Source organism: Solenopsis invicta, chromosome 3 (assembly GCF_016802725.1).
Source record: "Solenopsis invicta isolate M01_SB chromosome 3, UNIL_Sinv_3.0, whole genome shotgun sequence".
In the NCBI taxonomy this organism is placed as follows: domain Eukaryota; kingdom Metazoa; phylum Arthropoda; class Insecta; order Hymenoptera; family Formicidae; genus Solenopsis; species Solenopsis invicta.
Window position 1 is genome coordinate 28,887,121 of NC_052666.1, and position 19,101 is coordinate 28,906,221.

Here is a 19,101-nt window from a genome sequence, read left to right on the forward strand (position 1 = left end):
AGCACGTGTTATTTAACATGATAAACCTGCGAAGTTTATCACCGCAGGTGATTTACGCGCCGGAGATGACGAGTTACATAAAATTAACGGCGGCATGTTGTATACAAATTTCCGTCTCAAATTCGAGAAGGTGTAAGATAAGACTTACGGGATTGGCTCCGAGTGCGTTTCGATGTGCAGGGTTTCGCTGAGTTGCGACACGTGCAGCTTGCTCCCTCCCATACGTGGCTGAAAAGTACGAAGAGAAAAGACTTCGGTAACGCTTTTGCTTCATTAGAACCGTCTCTCTCTCTCTCTCTCTCTCTCTCTCTCTCTCTCTCTCTCTCTCTCTCTGTCAACGAAAACGTGGCCATTATCCGACGGCGTAATGAAACGTTATAAAGAAGATTCAATCACGCCGCAGAGTAATTATGCCATGACACGAGATCGCGCGATAGTTACCAGTGAATTATAATGGGGCTGGGTTGTGTTGATATTGACTGGGATGGACGGCACGTAATGATGGGGTCCCATACTCATTTTCCCTCCGGACGAGCCGTTCGCTAAGAGACTGTGCGCCGCCGGAGACGCGACCGGTTTGTTCTGAATCGGTGTCTCTGAAATAAAAGCGGGTCCTTGTTGTACAAATTTCATCGATTCGACGAAGAAGCTCTATTCAACGTCGCTCTCTCTTTGTCAAATTTTTCTTTCCGTTTTCATCTAATCGAGTTTCCCTGATCAAATTACCTGATCGAAGTCCAGGTTCTGTAATGACTTCAACGTAGGAAATCGGAAAGATCCCCTTTCTGGTTCCTATACGCCCTTCGTACCAATTTTCGTCGACTCTCCTCGTTAAAACCACCAATTCACCTGCAGACAAGTATCGCGAGCGTGTTGAGAAGCAGTTCATATTTTTTTTTTCATTTCCTCAAATCAAGTTTACAAAGTTCTACTCGCAAACGGCGGACTCACCTTTCACCAAGGACAACTCGAGATTAGTCTGAGCGACGAAGTTGAACTTGGCCCGCGCCTGTCCCTCGTGCGCCTTCTTCGGTGTCGTTCGCATCGTACCGTCGTACGGTAGGATCTGAGTGAAATTAGAAATTGTTAAAAAGGCACGCTTCGTAGACGGGTATCCGGCTTTCACTTTTCGCGTCTACGCTTTTTAAAATCTAGACCCGAGGACTCGAGCGATTACCTCGACGTAGTTGGAAGGGAACAGTCCGATCATCGCGTTGTATTCTCCCTCGTACCAATTCTTGTCCACCTGTCGTCGAACGAATATGAGGTCGCCGCGACGGAAAGTCAATTCCCGGGACGACTGGCCGACGAAATTGTAAAGCGCTCTCGCTACCAGACGCGGCTCCGGTGTTTGATCTTGGGATCGACTTCGCTGGCTCAAATCGTCCACGAAATCGTCGTAGCGATTCAGGGGTATGGGCGACTTCTGCGATGGTCTGAAATTGTTGGAGTGTTTTGTCGAGGAGGATAGAACGGTTTCTCTCAAGCGCGGCGAACCAGGATTGTCGTTCCGTTTGCCCCGAGCAAACGCAAACTCTCCTCGGCATTGTGATGATTATCGAATGTTTGCGGTCGAAGGAATATAGATTTATTTTTTTCGACATTTTTCTCTTTCCTCGGGATTTATTCGGGCTATATTAATCCAGCCAATGCATTTCCGGGTCAAATAATCGATCATCTTAATTGAAGATTACGACGGAATTTTAATTTTGCAATATTTTTTATTTTTTTTTTTTTTGAAAAACGATGAAAACGAAATGGTGATGATGAAAGTTTAAAGACACGTGATTCTCGGTGCGTCGATTAAGTTATAAGAAGTTATAAAATGTAAGAAGTTTACTTGAAATTACATTTACACATCTTCCTTTCAGCCTCTCGACTCGGGACTTTCTATTTCGCCATTGAGAAAATCTAGGGCTACTAGGATTCTTCTCTGAACGTCAATGAGACCTCTCGCGGGTTTTTCTACCTGCGCGTGCTCGCCTACGCTTTCATTGTGACGCCCGCTCACAACGCACGATGCGTTACGCAACGGGCATTGAATAGCAGGAAGTGTTTACGAGTCGACGAGTCGACAAGCTGAAGATGCGCATACCTTTCGCCGATGCCGTTATTATCTTCGAAAATATTACTCTCGCATTTTCGAACAAAAAGGACGAGGGAATGTAGAAAAGATACGTGACAAGGATACGCTATCCTTTTTAATCGTTAAAAGCAAAAACTTTCAATTCTTCTTCAACGAAGGGTGATACCCGAGGTTCGAAAAAAACGAAACGCTGCGATTCGATCCAGCGCGGCGCGGCGCGTTATCCTTTGACCGCGACGAATTAAAGAAAGAATAGAAAAAATAGAGATAGTGGTTCTTTGCACTTACATAAAGTTGTCCGTGTGCCTGCGGGAGTCGATGTCGTGCAACTCCTGAAGGTACTTGCGACGACGCTCCTCCTGGTAGACGCGCCGCATGTTCTCCGCGCTGCGACGTGCGAGCTCCTCCTCGCTCAGCGGCTCCTTCGCCTCTGTACGCACCGGCGAGCGATAGTGAATCGTCACCTCACCCTCTACATAACGCCTCGGCGATTCTGCATCAAGCGAGACGCGTTTAGAGTCACCGGTCGATCTATCCCATGCGCAGGCGGTACGAGACGTCGCCCGTTTACAATTTTTCGATATCCTACACGAGCCGTTCTATATGTACGTTTGATACTCTCTAAAACTTTATTCAGCGCGCAATTAAATAAATTAAAAAAAAAAAAAAATATATATATATATAGAAGAGAAGATGATATTATGGTTGCCCCCATTATCTCCGTTATTAGGAGATGAATTCTAACAATTGTTTATGGAATTATTCAATTAGTAGCCTGCCGTTTTTTTAGGGGCGCTAATATGCCAGTACACAATAGCTAACAATTGTTATAAGGCATTTTTACTTTTGAGCACTCTTGAACTTTTTCAAAGTATATTTTAGCATTTAATTAAACATACTTCCTCATTGTTTTTAAACTTGATCGTATTATCACACGAATGTATGTTCATTCGAATGTTTTTTTTTTGTTATTTAACTTTTTATTTGGTTGTACAAGCTTCGAGCTGTGCAAAGTTAAACAATAACATAGAATTTTGTTAACATGGTTTTTCATATCGAAATATTTCTTCGATAAATTATTATTCTAAAGAGCAGTGTTCGAAAAGATCAGAGATATTATTTTATGTTTGTTATTTAATGTTAAACAGAGATAAAATAATACTTCTAATGATATCTCTAAAGTCTTTAAACGCAAGAAAATTTTAAATTGGGAAAATTCTGAACGATGGAAAATTAAAAATATACACTTTTTTAAATATTGTGTTTTTTTAAGTAAACCAATTTTTAAAAATTATTTTTAGGCTAGCCATATTATCACCACATTTTTTTCTTCTACCGATTATACAATGCATCAAATTTTTATAAATCACGTCCCAAGTAATAAATATTTCATTACTTAGAATTTAGAATCAATGTTAAACAATACTAATATGAATAGAATCGTTCCAGTTTCAATATAAAATATTGATTATAAACAAAGTTATTCGATAAAATAAAAATGGGTGCCATATTACCCTCTATTATATATAAAATCGCACAAGAAATATCAATTAACACTAAGATTTAGCTGTAAAAACAGAATAAGGCTCATTTTTAGTGTTTTCACGGTCTACATGTACCTTATTGTTTATAATACTCTTTATTGCTTCTCCTTATTGTTTATAATACTCTCTTCTTCTCTCTACATTTTGCGCAATTTCGTTCAATTACGCTCTGACCCGTGTCACGCACGACGCGCGAGAGAGTGTTGTTAATTTCGATTTAAATTATTTGATTGATGGGAGCGTTTTATTGGAGGCGCGGTTTGAAAACGCGTGCTGTGTTTCATCGAGTTAATCGTCGTCGTCAACCGCTCCAATGGACTCTGCCGTTGTTAAAAATGATGGCGAACGTTCGACGTCGATTTACAATTCGCGATCGTTTCCCGACAACCTACGCGAAGTGTATCAAGTACGATCCTCGCATCATGATCTTCTATTTTCAATCGCAGATGTTACTTTAATTAGGATTAACAATAATATCAGATTATCGAGAATTACATTCGCAGAAGACGGGAGTTGAGCGACTCGGCGCCTCTCGCGTTTGAAGAGATGTTCAAGCCCGACAGTGTTATTAGAGCATGCGACGATCGTGTCCAGTCAGATAATATCATGAAGAAGAATTGAATCATATAAAAGACCACGGTTTAACCTACATCGAGGCCGCCGCTTGTTTATCTCATTCCACTGGAACATATGGCTTCTTCGCAGAGAGGAGCACGATACTTGAGTCGCCGGTCGTCGACACCGGCACGAAGCAAAAATCTAGATACGGTGTCCGAGCATGATTTCATGTAATGCTCGATTACATTTGATTACGCGCACGTGATGCGGCATAAATAAATGTAAACCTTATAGCGAAGTGAATGCGCATTACGCCAATATTTGCGAAATTATAACGGTTGTTGTCCTCAAGCACGCGGATTGCTTCCGAGTTGGATTCTCGTTCCTACGTCAATGGCTTGGCGCATTTACAGACGATTATTATTTATTTATGCAAAAGCACGTAACAACTAATGACCGTACATCGATTCGCGTGACGCGCGTTTCTCTCTCTGTTTCTCTTTCTCCCGCGTCCCCTTTATCTCTCACTGGAATACACTTAAAAACTAGGAAGCTCCGTATTTCAGATGCAAACAAAAGCGCGGTGCGCGCACCTGCTTTCGTGCGCGCGAGATAATGACGAGAGTTTATCGCGATGCCGCAACAGCAGCAGGCACAATGTGTGCTCGCGTGCGTCGAGTTGCAGCGAGACCGTGCGACTGATAAAGCAAAACGCGGGCCTGCAACCGGTCAATCCCCGATAAAGCGCAGTCGCGGTGACACAGGTCGAGATGCGTCGCGTCGCGTCGCGGGAATGCGAACCCGTTGACACGCAATCAAGTGTTTTGAATTCTGATTGCGAAGGCGTTCATTTTTATACTCCGAACAATCGAAAGAGTGGAAAACTGCGGAGTGCGCCACGGATGTGCCACGAGAGAAAAATGTCAATGGGACACCTTCGCGCCAGAGGTGAGAAAGTAAATTAAACGCAGGGAATGAAAATGATTTGAAAAAAAACATCAACTCTCTTTCGCAAATCGGATTTCAGATCAGGAACTTTCCTTCTCTAGTGAAACCTTATGATTCCGTCTGACCCCTTTGTGTTTCGTGTCGTCATTACTCGTGTAACCCAATTTGTTGCAGCGTGTACGCTAACTCATCACAAATGCCAAAACAAGAATTTCAATTTCTCTCTCACTCTCTCAGAACGGCGCAACACCTTTCACCAGCAGCTTTCATTGAATGAGATTCTCACGCGATCGATCTTTCTTTTTCTCTCTTTCTCTCTCTCTCTCTTTCTCTTCTTTTTCTCGTGCTTATCCTGAGCAGAGACTATTTTTTTTGTGGTATCTTATTATTCTTTATCTGATTCTCCCCCAGAGTATATAATTTAATTCCACTTTACCGTTTTCTACTCTCGCGCTTTTAGAATCTTTCGTGGATTATGCGAAGCTAAGTTTTCGCTATTATGACAATTTGTTATTTGTGTCTACGCTAATCAATTTTGAGATTAAACGCGAAGCTTAAACTTTTTTTTCTATTCTATTGCGATTCTTCAAATAGCGCGATTTAATTTATTTGCGTGATACAGATGTATTTCAAAGTACTTTTGTATTTACTCGATTCTGCCATGTAATCAAGTTTTTCAACTTAAAACGACGTTTTGAAGAAAAGGGCATTCTACCTAACTGGTACTTGATTCTTACTTATTTCTATTTCTCTCTCTCTCTCTCTCTCTCTCTTTCCCTCGATCATCACGTCGACGACACCAGCTACAGCTAGGTATGCCGAGGCGATTCTAACGGGGCGCGCGGCTATTTACGCGCGGCAGGAAGAGCATTATTTCAGGAAAATTATGCGCATGTTTACTGACTGTACGGAATCGGTCCGTAGACCGTAGACGGAAGCGCGCTTCCGGCAGCGGCGTGAAGTCCGCCAATCGGACTCGTCTGATCGAACAAAGGGCTGCTAGTGGCTCGGTCACAGTGGCGGGCATCAGGGTCAATCGGAAGTATCCCGATCGATGCGGGATCCGCTGCTGTTCCGCGTAGATCGCTCGTCGAGCTCTTGCAATTGTTGACCAGCTGCGGCGACTGCAGCTCCTCCGCCAACGGGAGATCACCGCAGGATTTGCGCAACGCTCCGGACAATTGCCGTCTTCTGCCGGGATCTCTTCCGCGCGGCTGATCGTTCCGAGGACTTTCATTCGCGATCTTCGACAGAGCGTTATCTCTAACGACGTCGTTAACGGCGCGTCCGTTCTCGGCGACGGTCAGCAGATCTTTCACGTGATCCTCGTGACTACGCAGAATCGCCACGTCGACGCTATAATCGTTCAGATACTTCCTCTCGTTCGCCTCCATACGCTCGCACTGCTCGTTCACCGTGCTTAGGTCCAAGGGAGGAGGAATTCTCGCCGCTTTGACCTCCCGCCGCGGGGCGATCAAACGGTTGGAGGGCGATTGGAGGATCAGCATGTCCGTCGTCGATTTGGACGTCGATTGTTCGCGGTTGATCGAGCGTGTCCGATCTGCAATCTCCTCGCGCTGCCCCGTTGATCGTTGTTCTCGGCGTTGCTCGAGCTCGACGCGACTCGATCTTACGGCACGAGGCTCGAACGCGCGATCGTCCGACGACGAGCCGAGCGACTCGAGTCCCTCGGGAACGTTAACCGCCCGGGCGACGTAGAGCGGAGTGTCGAGGCTCCGCTTCAGAATCGTCAGATTCGGCAAGGATCTGCAAAGATTCCAGCAGGCCCCGTCGTCGCTCCTCGACGTCTTCGCGCCCGTATATTCACCGATATTCGCCGAAACGGAATCCGATAGTCCGCGGTAGTCGCGAATCATCCGAGAACGAGCTGCTTCGTCTCGCGAGAATTGGTCCCGTTCGAGTTTGAATTTGCTCTTCTGCTTCAGTCGGTGTTGCCCGCTTCCGTCCGGCGAGTTCCAGCCATTCTTTCGAGCTTCCAAATTGAGCTTCCTCGTTCCGGCTCCACCGAAGATATACTCCGGAAGATTTCTCTCCTGGCGCCAGGCGTCAGAATTAATCTCCTCGATGCGACACTGGCACGATTTGTCGCGCATCTCTCTCTCGTTGGTCGCGTCCCGAAACCGAACCTTCTCGAGGATCGGCGAGCTCTCGCTCCGTTCATTACTCGCCTCATCGAGTTTAACGGACGTTACGTTCCTCACGTCGGCTCGCCTTATCTCGCTTCCGGGTAAGATGTTGACGAGCACTCTGCCGTCCCTTCGAGCGCGACCGCCGCCGCTCCTACGATTGACGACTCGAGACAAGTTCCTGCTGGCGAACTCGGTTAACGTGTCCGTCTCCTCTTCCTCCTCCTCCGGAGTGCGCGTCGTCTGCGCTCGGGACTTCCGGTCGTTTATACTGCTCACGGACGATTGATTGCTCTGACTGGTGAGCGTCTCGGTGCTACCGAACCCGGTGCAACGCCTAGTCACTTCCTGGCTGTTCCTCCCGACGTTCTCGGCGACACCGGTGCAACTCGGTTGCACGTTTCCGGGTGTATCGGCGAAGAACTGTCGCCGGAGATACCGATTATGCTCGAAGATCTCGTGCAATCTCTCCCTGCTGTCGCTGAAGTGCTCCTTCTCGAGTCCCGCGGGATACGGCGCTGACGATGCGCGCGCGGCAGGACTTCCGGAGGAGGAGCGTCGCGTCTCCTGCAGGCGGCAGCCCCGATCCCTCGGGGCTGACACGTGCGAGACGGGCTCGAGACATTTTCCCAGATTACCGCAATAATAGTCTCTGTAATCCTTGTAAAAGTACTCTCTCTCGAAGTCCGTTCGCGGCTTCCAGCTCCACCGGGAGCTCTCCGACTCGAGACAGTCGTCCCTTCGTAAGGGCGTGTCGCGGTCATCCTCGAAATGCACCGTGCACGCCCGTTGCATTTCCGGCATGGAGGCACGCTGACAGGCGCGCCGCTCGATCCGCGCGTCGTCACGTTTGTCGCGTCGGATCATCGCCGACGATTTGTCCGGATGACGGAGCTTCACGAGGTCGTCGATGTCGTCCGTCAGGCTGGTCCACTGTACGCTGCGCTCCAGGTCCGCGACGCGCGGCAATATCGCCCGAGTTCCCACTTCGTTCACCGTGTTCCTCATCGTGAGAACGACGACGACGTACGTCGAATGTCAAGTCGCGGACTCGTCGCGAATATTCTGAGGAGAGAAACGATGAGCACTCCGGTACTTGGCGCGACACTGCGTTTGCCAAACTCCGCGCGTCTCCTTTCCCGAGCCCGACGACGGCTTTTATTCCCCTCAATCGACCTTACTCTTCGTTGGACCTTACGAACGGAAATCACGGTCAAATCGAACTGCATATTAATCTCCGACCGATAAGATCGAGGACGATCTCTCGCCGCGCCGGATATTGCTCAAAATCTAATCAACGAGCATGAATAATTCCTCGCGGAATTAATCGCGCGATTTCGAACGGAAATGGAAAGCGCGATTTATCCGCGTTGAGCAACCGCGCCGAGACTCTTGGCGACCGGCAAGCCGCGCGAGTGGAGGAGAAAGACTCGATTTGTTGTTGTCGCCGGGTGATGACTCGCAATCGTTTATTCAACGCGGCGCCGATGCCGCGTCCGACCGCTTCTACGTCAGTTTGGGCATTAAGAGCCGCGCCGTCGTAACGGTGATTCGTCCGCGGACGGATGTGCAACGCCGAGCTGCAACGTCGGCTATCGAGGCTTCGGCTATCGAGGCTGAAACGATCGCGTCGTTCCGTGTCACGTTTCCTCGGTGGTGGTGTGCCAATGCTTGTTTTCGTATCTGAGGTAATCGCGCAACCACGCCGATACGTAATTCCCCGATTCCGATAATAATTCTGAGGTCGCCGTCGTTTTATATCCTCTCTACCTCTCGACAATACCGCGAGAACGAACTTTCAATGAAAGTCTAACTCGTCGCGTCGCCGTGAAACCGTGCCGTTATTCCCGGCGACACGTAATGACGTTGACTCATTAACCACAGACCTCGTAATGTGTAATTAACGTGAATGAACGTGGGTTTCCGCGAAACTTTCGCGCACCGTCACGGCGCTAACATGGCGCAAAAATGTCGCGAAGAATACGACGTTTAGGGAAAACCGTGTTAGAAGCGAGAACGTTCGCAGGCAATCGCGAGAAGCGTTCTCCTTATTAAATCGACCTCCCTCCCCTTCCCCGTCGTAAGGACTTAAGTGTCTTAATGAAGCGCATTTGTTTGTTGTACCGAACGACGGAGCGGGAGCAAAATCTTTCCCTGAGAAAGGTGCTACTTGCACTCTCATGGCCATTCTATGCAAACGAGTCCCCCCCTCGGCGCAATGTGGATCAACGCATTCACGAGGAAGACGGTATACCGTGTCGCTCCTTTCTTTCAACGAGAACGATTTCACTGACAAAGTGTACGCGTGTCGCGCGACTTATTTCCACCTGTTATTTCGCCACTTCCGCCGCTCAACTACCTGTCAAAAGCCTCGTGCTCTTAACGGACGGAGACGCGGATCTGCGCGAGCAATTATAAGTTCGATTTGAATTTCGAAACGCGAGTAGTCAGCTCGCGTTTCGTCCGGCCGTCGAATTTTCGCGGTCAGCGCGAAAATCTCGAGTTTTCAACGGGTCTGGCAAACGCGTGTAGTTCAAAGTCCGCTTCTGTCCTCGGCGCCGACGAGACGGACTCACGTCGAAGCTCGACGTAATATCAGACGCGATAACATTTCACGTAGCACACGTAATACGTACTCTATCGACTCACACTGGAATTCACTCGAAAGCTCGAAATCGTCGCGATGCAAATCGTCGAGCGAGCCCGCACGAAGAATTTACGAACTGTTGATCAAATTGGCGCGATTATCAATCGTGTATCGATAATTCCGCGCGATTGGCTTATCTTCGCCTTGAGGAGAGGAACTCGCGTAACGTTGCGGCGTATCTCGTTGACACCTGTTATCGCTACCTGCGTCGCGCGACGCACGCGAAACGCGTCTGAGGAAGGCGCCGCGACGTTGGCACCGGTTATCGCGGCTCCCTACTCCTTGAAGAACGGTTCACCAAGCAGGAACCGCGGGGAACGTCTTCGGGCGGAGTTGCGGCTCGCAGCAAAGTTTCCAACGGTTTCCGACCGTTTACGAAACCAAGGCTCCTCGATGTATTTCGGGACGCCAGAGCGAATTCACAAAAGAACGATTAAAAGTTCACAGGGACGACGCGTTCCTCGTGGAAAAAAAATCATGAATTATGCCTGCTAAAGGTCGCCGCCACGTAGCGTTTATAAGAAAACTCGTTGTTAATAAGTAAACGTCACTTTTCTTCGAGTCGTTATCCGCAGAGATAAATGTATGGTCGTCGTACTAAAAAGCGCTCAAGGCCGCATACAAAAGCCACGTTGTTGTAAGACGCTCCCTCCTTGCGCGCGATACGAGCGCGGTCTGTAATAACAGTGCTGTTTTGCGCGCTAATCACTTTCCAGAGCGCGGCAATTATTCACGACGCCAGCTGGTATTAATATCCACACGCTGGTATCACTTCTCGTAGGTTTCGGAGAACGGATGCGATGGGCTACGGATTCCATCACCTGGGTATCACGTCGCCGACGATACTGCGGGAGAGGCAGGGTAACGCACACGCACATTAATCACGGAGAGATTAGATAAGAAGGGACACGATCGACACGAGCGTCCACGTTTGCAGCAAATATTTGGAATAACGACGCCACGGCGAGATGCCGAGGTAGAAGATGCCGAGGTAGAAGACGCAGACGTGGCGAACTGCGGACAAGCGAGTTCCCGTCTTGATCAGCTATGCTAATTGCGTTATGCAACGATAATGACAATTGGCGCGCAACAGTCGAATTTATTGCGCGATATTAACCGAAGTGTGCGTGGACATCGCGACTGCTTTGGCGGCATCGGCGCTGAGATCGTCGTCATCGTCGAAAATAATCGTGACCGCCACTTGCACCAATTTTAGCGACACGTAATACCGCGTATGCGGTATTATGATCTAACGTTAAGCGATACGATCGACATCATTAGCATCAAATTTGCCGAGACTCCGCGTCTTCCTGTTTTGAGGTTTGCGAGTTACCGTATTTCGTAACGATCGAACGAACGATTTTTAAATAACTTCTCCGATGTAACGTCGATGTAACGTCACGAATGAGAGAATATCGAGCTATTTATATTTTCAAGAAACTCTTTCTAACACCAAATAATACCATGAGTTGCGTATCTTGGCGCGTCGTATTTACGCGCATTGCGCTCCGAGGCGCATTGACGTGTAAATTGAACGTCAGCCAGTTCACTGTTACCTTCCCGTTAGACAATTAACATGCGCGATTACTGTTTAGCGGAGTCGCGAGTGCCCTTGACGTTATAAAACTGATGAAATAATTTAGGATCTATCTCTCTGACATCTTGACACGCGCGATTATTCCGTCCGGACTGATTTCCAAGGCTGGATTTTCCGGGCTGACGATAACACCTCAATTATGCGAATTGATCGACAGGCCGAACATAATCAATCGGTCACGTAACGGACCATAAACACAATTTTCTCTTTGTCCACGCCGAACGTTGCCATCACTTTTATCGCGAATCGTTTCCTGCGATTATCCATTTCCCTTCTCTTGTGTAAGGAAGAGAGAGAGAATGCAATATCTTTTTAAATACTTCTATTTTTAAATACTTCGAATTGTCGTCCCTTTAATACGCACGCAATTAATTAATTCTCCTCGTCGTTTCACTTTTCAACTATTACAACCAAGCCATCGTGAAAAACATTTCCAATATTTTACATATAAGAAACTACGAAAATAAATGTTTTATTTAAGGTCTAATCTTGCACTCAATCTAAAAAATATTATTAAAAAAAATGATAAAATATACAAATATCTCTAATGTCATGCAGCGACGCATTCCACGTTGACGCGTTTCACGTGCCGTTTCTAGATCTCGTGCATCCACAGGAAAGCACAAGCGAGTATCAAATTTCTAATCGGGGCTGCACCGGAGCGACTCGCCGCGGTGATTTCTCCATATGCGAAAGTGCATATTATTTTCGATGCGTCTCGCGCCGATGCTTCGCGCGCGGCTTTACAACTCGAGTCGAGCCGAGTCCAGTTCGAGCGGACGAGCGCGAGGGAACGTGAATGAACAGCTCGCTGTTAATGAACGCGCCGACGTTTGCACTCGGCGAGGTGGGTTACGATTGTTCGCACTCATTTGCTCGAACTGGACCCGACATTATGCGAGCGTGCGGATAACGAAGTCGCGTGACGTATCAGCCGGATGAACACCGGCGTGCTTCCCGACCGACCGACCGCGCGATTATTGCGCTCACGCTCAATCGCTCGTGCAAACGTTCGTTGCACAATCTTTTTCCCGAGCACGCGTCGCTCATGCATCCCGAGTCACATGCACCATGATGCATTACGACGCGCGTTTAGTCAACGTTCGCATTAAAAAAAAAAAAACGTGCGCGAACTTTAGATCGATTGGTCTTAAATCCGACGAGTACCACGAGGTGTATGCTATTCGAAGAGTTTTACATAATCTCTCTTTTATTTTTCACCTTCGCTGAATTTAGAGTTAAAAATGAAAACGGAAAACGATTTGTTATAATTATCTGTGCGTTAGTAGCATATGACTCTTTCGAACAAAATTATCCGTAAGTAAAAAAAAAAATTGTCCGGTTGGTTAATAATACGTTTAGTTTCTGTGGAAGCTAATGTACCAGATGTTACGAAACACCCAGCGAGGTGAACACGCCGGCCGCGTGTGAACGCACACGGACAGACGCACATAGAGCAGCACACAAGAAAAAAATATACGTAAGAAATGATGAGCATTGTAATCGGCATTACCTTGGCGATCGTCCCTGCAGTGCTGGGATTTTGGCGGCGGCGGGGGTGCATTCGAGTATTCTATGAACGAGCGGAAAAAAATTAAAATAATAATTAGCCGTTCTACAGCTACGAAAAATCAACTCGCGAGGATTTAACGAAGGATCGCACACACGTTGCCGAGCGAACCTGTCGGTCAACTTGACGCACGTTCTTCTCTAATATCTAACGATATTGGTGCCACGAGAAGCCATAATGATTTCTCGATCCGACTGCACAATTTAATCAACTTAAACTCTATTTTCTTAAACTTCTTAACCGAAAAAAAGAAAAAAACTAGATTTATATTTCTAAAGACACAGAGAGATTTCTCGGCTCCCCCTTCCCGCTTCTGGAATTTAGGGAGACTCAATCCAGTCTAGGTGCTCCAAACGGCTGACGAGATTTCAGACCTTCGAAGGTGACACCTTCGAAGGTGACGGTAGGTCGCGCCATGTAGACGGGCAGAGTCGGCCACCAGGTTCTGTGCTTTCGCGCGGCGGTGGGCGAAGGCGGTGGAGGCGGCGGTTGATACCTGAACCTCGGTCTGTGCTTTTCCGGGTCGAAGGGTTGCCCGGCGAAGATGGTCTGCTGCGACGGTTTGAGAATCGACGCCGGGGTCGTACGCGGTCGCGTCGGCGACGAGGACGTCGCCCGCGGTCGTTCCATTTTCCTCTTATCCGCCGACGAGGAGGAACGCGACGAGGAGGAACGTGTCTTCGAGGTGTTCCGGTGGATCCTGAGATCGGCCGGCGACGACAACGAGCGCATGTTGTCGCGACGATTGGGGTAGCGGTGCGCCACCCACTTTCCAGCGAGGTAGGGCGCGATGTCGCGAAGTTCTCGCACGTCCGGCGCCGACGTGAACATCTCGCCCATTATGGAGGTTCGGCCACCACTAATGTCCGGTGACTCGAATCTCTTTCGCATTTTACAAACTGGCCTCTTCGCCTCGAGTTCCTTCGTCTCCGCTTGTCTGGTCACATGGTTGGTAATGGTGCTGGTGGCTTGGGGCTCCTTCAATCCAACCGTCTTGCTGATGACGTCGATGTGCGGCATCGAGAGGTTCTCTCGGCGCAGCGGCACTCGTGGGATCGGTGGCGAGTCGCCTCTTCGTCCTATTCGCGGTCGTCCTCTCTTCGTCGTCTCGAATCTCCTGCGCAGCCACGCCACGTCGACGTGCTCGTGCGGCTTCAAGGCGCTGCCGCGATCCTCTCTCTCGCTCGCCCTCTTCAGCAAACTCCGTGCCAATTCCGGATCGCTGCGAAAGCGCTTTGGCGCGGCCGCTATCCTGACGCGTCGCGGCAGGTCCTCGGCGCTCTCGAATCTCGCGCGTAATCTACGCACCGTGCCGTTCCGTACCAGCTTGAGGTAATCGCGCCAGTACCTCTCGGGATCCGGCGACGAACTGCGCGGCCAACCGCCGCTGCCGCCGCCGCCGCTGTCCACGCTGCAGGACGAGTTCGATCGCGTGGTCGCGCGACATGGACTGACGCTGCGCGGCCTCGCGTCGTGTTCACGCTCCCGTGAACAAGAGCGGAACGACCGTCGTTGCTGTCGCGTGCCCATCACTTCCGGCAGCGTCGGTGAGCTGGCATCGATCTTCCGCTCCCGCGGCGACGTCGATCGCGATCGATCGAGCCTGCCGGTGGTGGCGGCGGCGGCGGCGACACCGCCCAGCGAACTGTACTTGGCCGATTCGGTCTCGCCAAAGAGTTCCTTCAGATCGGCGAAGCTCTGCGACGATGGTAGCTTCTTCCTGCCGCGAAACGTCCATGTAGTAGTCGTCGTCGTTGTCGCCGTAGCCACTGGTGCGACCTCCTTCTGCTGCTCCGCTCTCTTCTCCACGTTCTCGAAGAATTCGATTTTCCGCAACACGTCCTCCGTCTCGGGTCCGTTGCTTCGCTGGATCACCGTCCTTACCGAAGTCTCCGAACTCTCCGTCATGCTGTCTCCATCGCTACCTGAGGCAATCTTGCTGCTCGATTTTACTTTCCCGGTCGGCACCGTCATGCTCAACAAGGGTGGTTTCTTCGACCATTCCTCGAGCACGGTCTCCACGCGTTGCTTGTCGCTGGGGCTCTCGTTGTTGGGCGTCAACACAAGCAGGAAGTCGCTTTTGTCTTTGGATTTTACCGTGTCTTCGACGTACGGCGCTTCGAGGGAATAACAGGTTCTGGGAGAGGTGCTAGCTACGCTAGGCGTGTCAGGCGGCCTTGTGGTGCTCTTCGCGGACGGTTTTGCCGACATCTTCGTGGCCGCCAAGGCAGCGGCGATGCTACCGCGAGTCTCGCGAGGCGCCAAAGGCGCGGACAGTCTTCTTAGCGACATCCTGTCCAGTACTTCCTTGCCGAGAGTCAACGACAGCTTCTTCTTCTCCAGCTCCGACATTGGCGGCGAGACCAATCTCTCCGATTCGGACCTCTCGATGCTCTTCAAACGACCAATGGAATCGCTCTTCTTCAGGATACCCTCCGAGTCGCTCTGTTCCTTCAACATTGTCGACTCGTTTGTCGCTATCATCGAATGACATCGTACGTGGAGACTCTTCGAATCATCTTGAGAATAATCCTTGGAATTGCCTTCGGGCGGCACGACGATTTCATAACTCGTTAAAATTTCATCTTCAGCTACGTGAGTAGCTTCCTTAATAGATCTCTGGTGCTCGCTAATTTCGCGATGTGCATCGACGACGTCGCCGTTCGATCGTCTCTGAGGATTGTCGCTACCATAGATTTCGTTCAACTGCTTCTTCAGGTTGGTCACTTGCTCGATGGACAAGCTACTCCAGAACTTTTTGCTGCCGCCGAGACTCCTTTGTAAGGATGGGTGATAATCCGCAGATCTGCCGGTACCTCGAAAACTGGCGTTCGCCTTCTTCTGCATTGTAGTAGCAACGTTCACGACCGAACTGCCGCGCCACAGAGGTTTATAAGTGTCCTTTTGTAAAATATCCATTTTCCTGGAGGATTCCAGCTCGCTTTCCTCGCTCTGGAGTTTCCGGAAATACTGCAAAATATCCTCCACGGAGCGTTCCTTGCAGCGTAGACCACAATCGCCATGCCACCTGAATTTATCAACGTCTTTCGCGCTAAAAAGAAAGTCCTTATCACGCTGGACACTCTTCAGTTTTCCATAGAGCGCCTTCAGTTCCTGTTCCGCCTTCTCCTTTAATCTAATCTGTTTCCAACGATCGTAATCAATAATTTCTTCATTTTTCAGCCGCGGTCGTAAATCCCCCGAAGAGAACGTGCGTTCCAATTGGTCCATCCTGCTGAGACTCGCGTAGAAGTCGCGTAGATCCTTATATCGCGTCGATTTGCGTCTGTGATGCAGCAATTCGAGTATATATTGCTGATAATCCTCGCGATCCATGGACGATAACGAACCAGTGCTCTTCGTCAATGACAAGTTTGAACCTAGCTTTTTGGCATCCTCTGCTTCGCCGGCACTTCTGGCTCTTACTTTTTTCGTAATCGATCGCGAACTGTCCGAACCTTCTTGCTTGGACATGTGAGTTTGTCGAGGCGCTTGCGATCTTGCCGGAGACGGCGAAGAAGACCTCGGCGAAGACTCTCTCGATTCGGGCAGAGTCTTCAATGGCGGCTCGCTTAGACTTCGCTCCTTTACGTGTTCCCGCGACGTAGATTCTGGACTACGAGCGCGCAATGTGGTGGACGAGCCAAACTCGTCAATGCCCAGCAAGCTGTCGAACCTCCCGACCTTCTGGAGAATCGATCGACCAGGCCAGCAGACCCCGTACGGACTCGAACTCCTGGACGAGACGACGCTCTCGCGCTCCCAGTTTTTGAATTTTGAGTTCGAGACCGGCCGCTTATGCGCCAGGTATACGCTCAGGGACTTCAAGGATGGTTCCGACTTGAAGCTCTCCCTCCCGACATCCTGAAACATTTTTGCTCGCTCGCCGACGAGAGTCGGCTTCTTCGCGTTCTCTTCGTGAGATTGTGCGAGCGATGGATGGTTGTTTCGCAGAAACAGATTCTGGAAGAAAGTGTCTGTGCGCGTGGCCTCCTGATGTCTCTTGATTTCCTCCATGGTCAAAGAGGTAGTTCTGGGATCCTGCTCGACGACCGGCACTACCTTCTCCACTCTTCTCAGCAACTTAATCTCATCCTTCTCGGCCATCTTTCTCCACCCGTTCAACGTTCCGTCCGCTTCGCTCTTGTCTTTCCGCGCTTTTCTTTTCACGTCTATCTTCTTTCTGTCGCCGTTTACAGTCACGCGTATTGTCTCCGGCTTCCTCAGCGGAGCTTTGACGATCGTGTGCGGCTTGTCGCGAGGTCGCTTCCTCTTGTTCACCTCGCTGCCTACTTCGGAACAGGACGACGACACCGAACGCAGAGATTCTTTGCTGACGACTAATTTCTCTGATTTCGGCTTCGCGACGCTCTTCGTTCTCTTTGGCTCTGTCTTATTAATCTGTGACGATGTACTTTTCGTGGGAGATTTTATTTGAACGCTCGACGCTCTCTTTGTCGCCGTAAGCTGTTCTGAACGCTGTTCGGGCGCTTTTCGTAATAGTTCCTGTCCCTTAGGCGAAACCGCCACGACGACTTTGAGAGATTTATCCACCGGACGCTTCTGTTTACTCGCCGGTGAACTATACGAAATTGTTGAGCTCTTGACTACAGTGCCTGACGAAAGTACCTTGGTCTGCACGTCCCTTATTTCTCTCTCTTTGTGTTTCTGCAGTGCTTTCTTGATCTCTACCGGCGAAGAGAGTTCCTGTGATCTGCTCAGCCTCCTGCAGGATTGCTCTTGCTCCTTCTTCGTCAGACGAAATTTCTCTCTTTTCGCAGTTGAAAGAGGCTCTGATTTTGTTGTAATTCTTTCCGGAGACTTCGGTCTCGCTCTGCTAGCGGAAGCTACGTATTTCGATGGCACCTTTATCGTCGCGAGTTTATCGACCTTTGCCGAAAAGTCACGAATACTCTTCGACGCCGGCGACGTCGAAGAACAAACATAACTTTTCGCACTGCTCGACAGCTGATTTAATTTTTTCGCTTCGAACTGGGTCTGCGACAGGCAGGGATCCGATTTTCTCTTGCCAAAGGTGCTGGAGAACAAAGTGGACACCTTGGCGCTCTTCGAGGGTATCGGACTGCTGGAAGACGTGCGCACGATCGCGCTGTGAAACTGTTCGCGACTTCGTCGATGCCGCTCGAGGTTGCTGCAGAATCTTTCTCTCAGCGATCTGATGCTCGACGCGCCGTCGGCATGCGCGAAGCACTGTTCGTGCCTGGGTTTCGAATATGCGGCGTACGAGTTATCGATCAATCGCGTATTCTCTGAATACAATTTCAAGGTTCTGCTATGACGTGAGGACTTTCTTCGGGGCGGGGAGGGAGGTCTTGGCGCCGACATAGCTTGCGGAAGAGCTCTACCGGACGACGAGAGACTGCGAGGAGGAGCTCTCATGACCGGCGGCGACAATCTTGAATCGATCGAAGACAATACCGACCACTCGTGACGCGTTGAGAGTCCTGTCGCCTTCGTGGATGAGAAGGTGATCGTCGACGTGCACGAGGCGCTTCTTCGATGCACGCGGATCCTCGTCAGAGTCGGGGAGATCGGGAAATATTCAATCTCCGAGTCGTCTGTGGACAAAGTTTCGGAGTTTGGTCCGGGTTCTCGATGTGCCATTGAAGGCCCTTTGCTTTTACACCCTGCCACCCAAAGATCAGTCGTCTAAAGGTTGTCCCCCGCTCAAGGCTAAGCTGGTGGCCGCGCCGTGCTTCGTCGCGCGGCGCGACTGCGTGCCGATGCGAGAGTTCGCGGCTCCTCATCGTGACGTTACTGCGGCTGGCGGTGCGCTTATGTAAAAGAAGGATTGCAAAAAGAGCTTTTCGGAAGTATACCGACTCGCACACCAATATCGACAAACTATCGAGAGAAGAGCTGTGCCATATTTAAACTTAGGTGGGAACGCCCGAGGTCAGGTTGCATCAACATTTTAGTTGACTAATTTCGATTATCGATTACCTGTCCCAGTCTAGATCGTAGCCTCGGCCACGACGCAATA

At 49.6% G+C, this 19,101-nt stretch overlaps 1 protein-coding gene across 1 annotated transcript in view; it reads right to left on the bottom strand.

Moving 5' to 3' along the window:
* Positions 1-19,101, bottom strand: part of LOC105199464 — an 84,268-nt gene that overhangs the window by 3,469 nt on the left and 61,698 nt on the right. Inside the window, 7 exon segments of the mRNA XM_039446588.1 lie at positions 149-228; positions 442-596; positions 727-849; positions 952-1,066; positions 1,178-1,436; positions 2,375-2,579; positions 13,041-13,100. Of these exon segments, the coding sequence (XP_039302522.1) occupies positions 149-228; positions 442-596; positions 727-849; positions 952-1,066; positions 1,178-1,436; positions 2,375-2,579; positions 13,041-13,100 (997 nt within the window).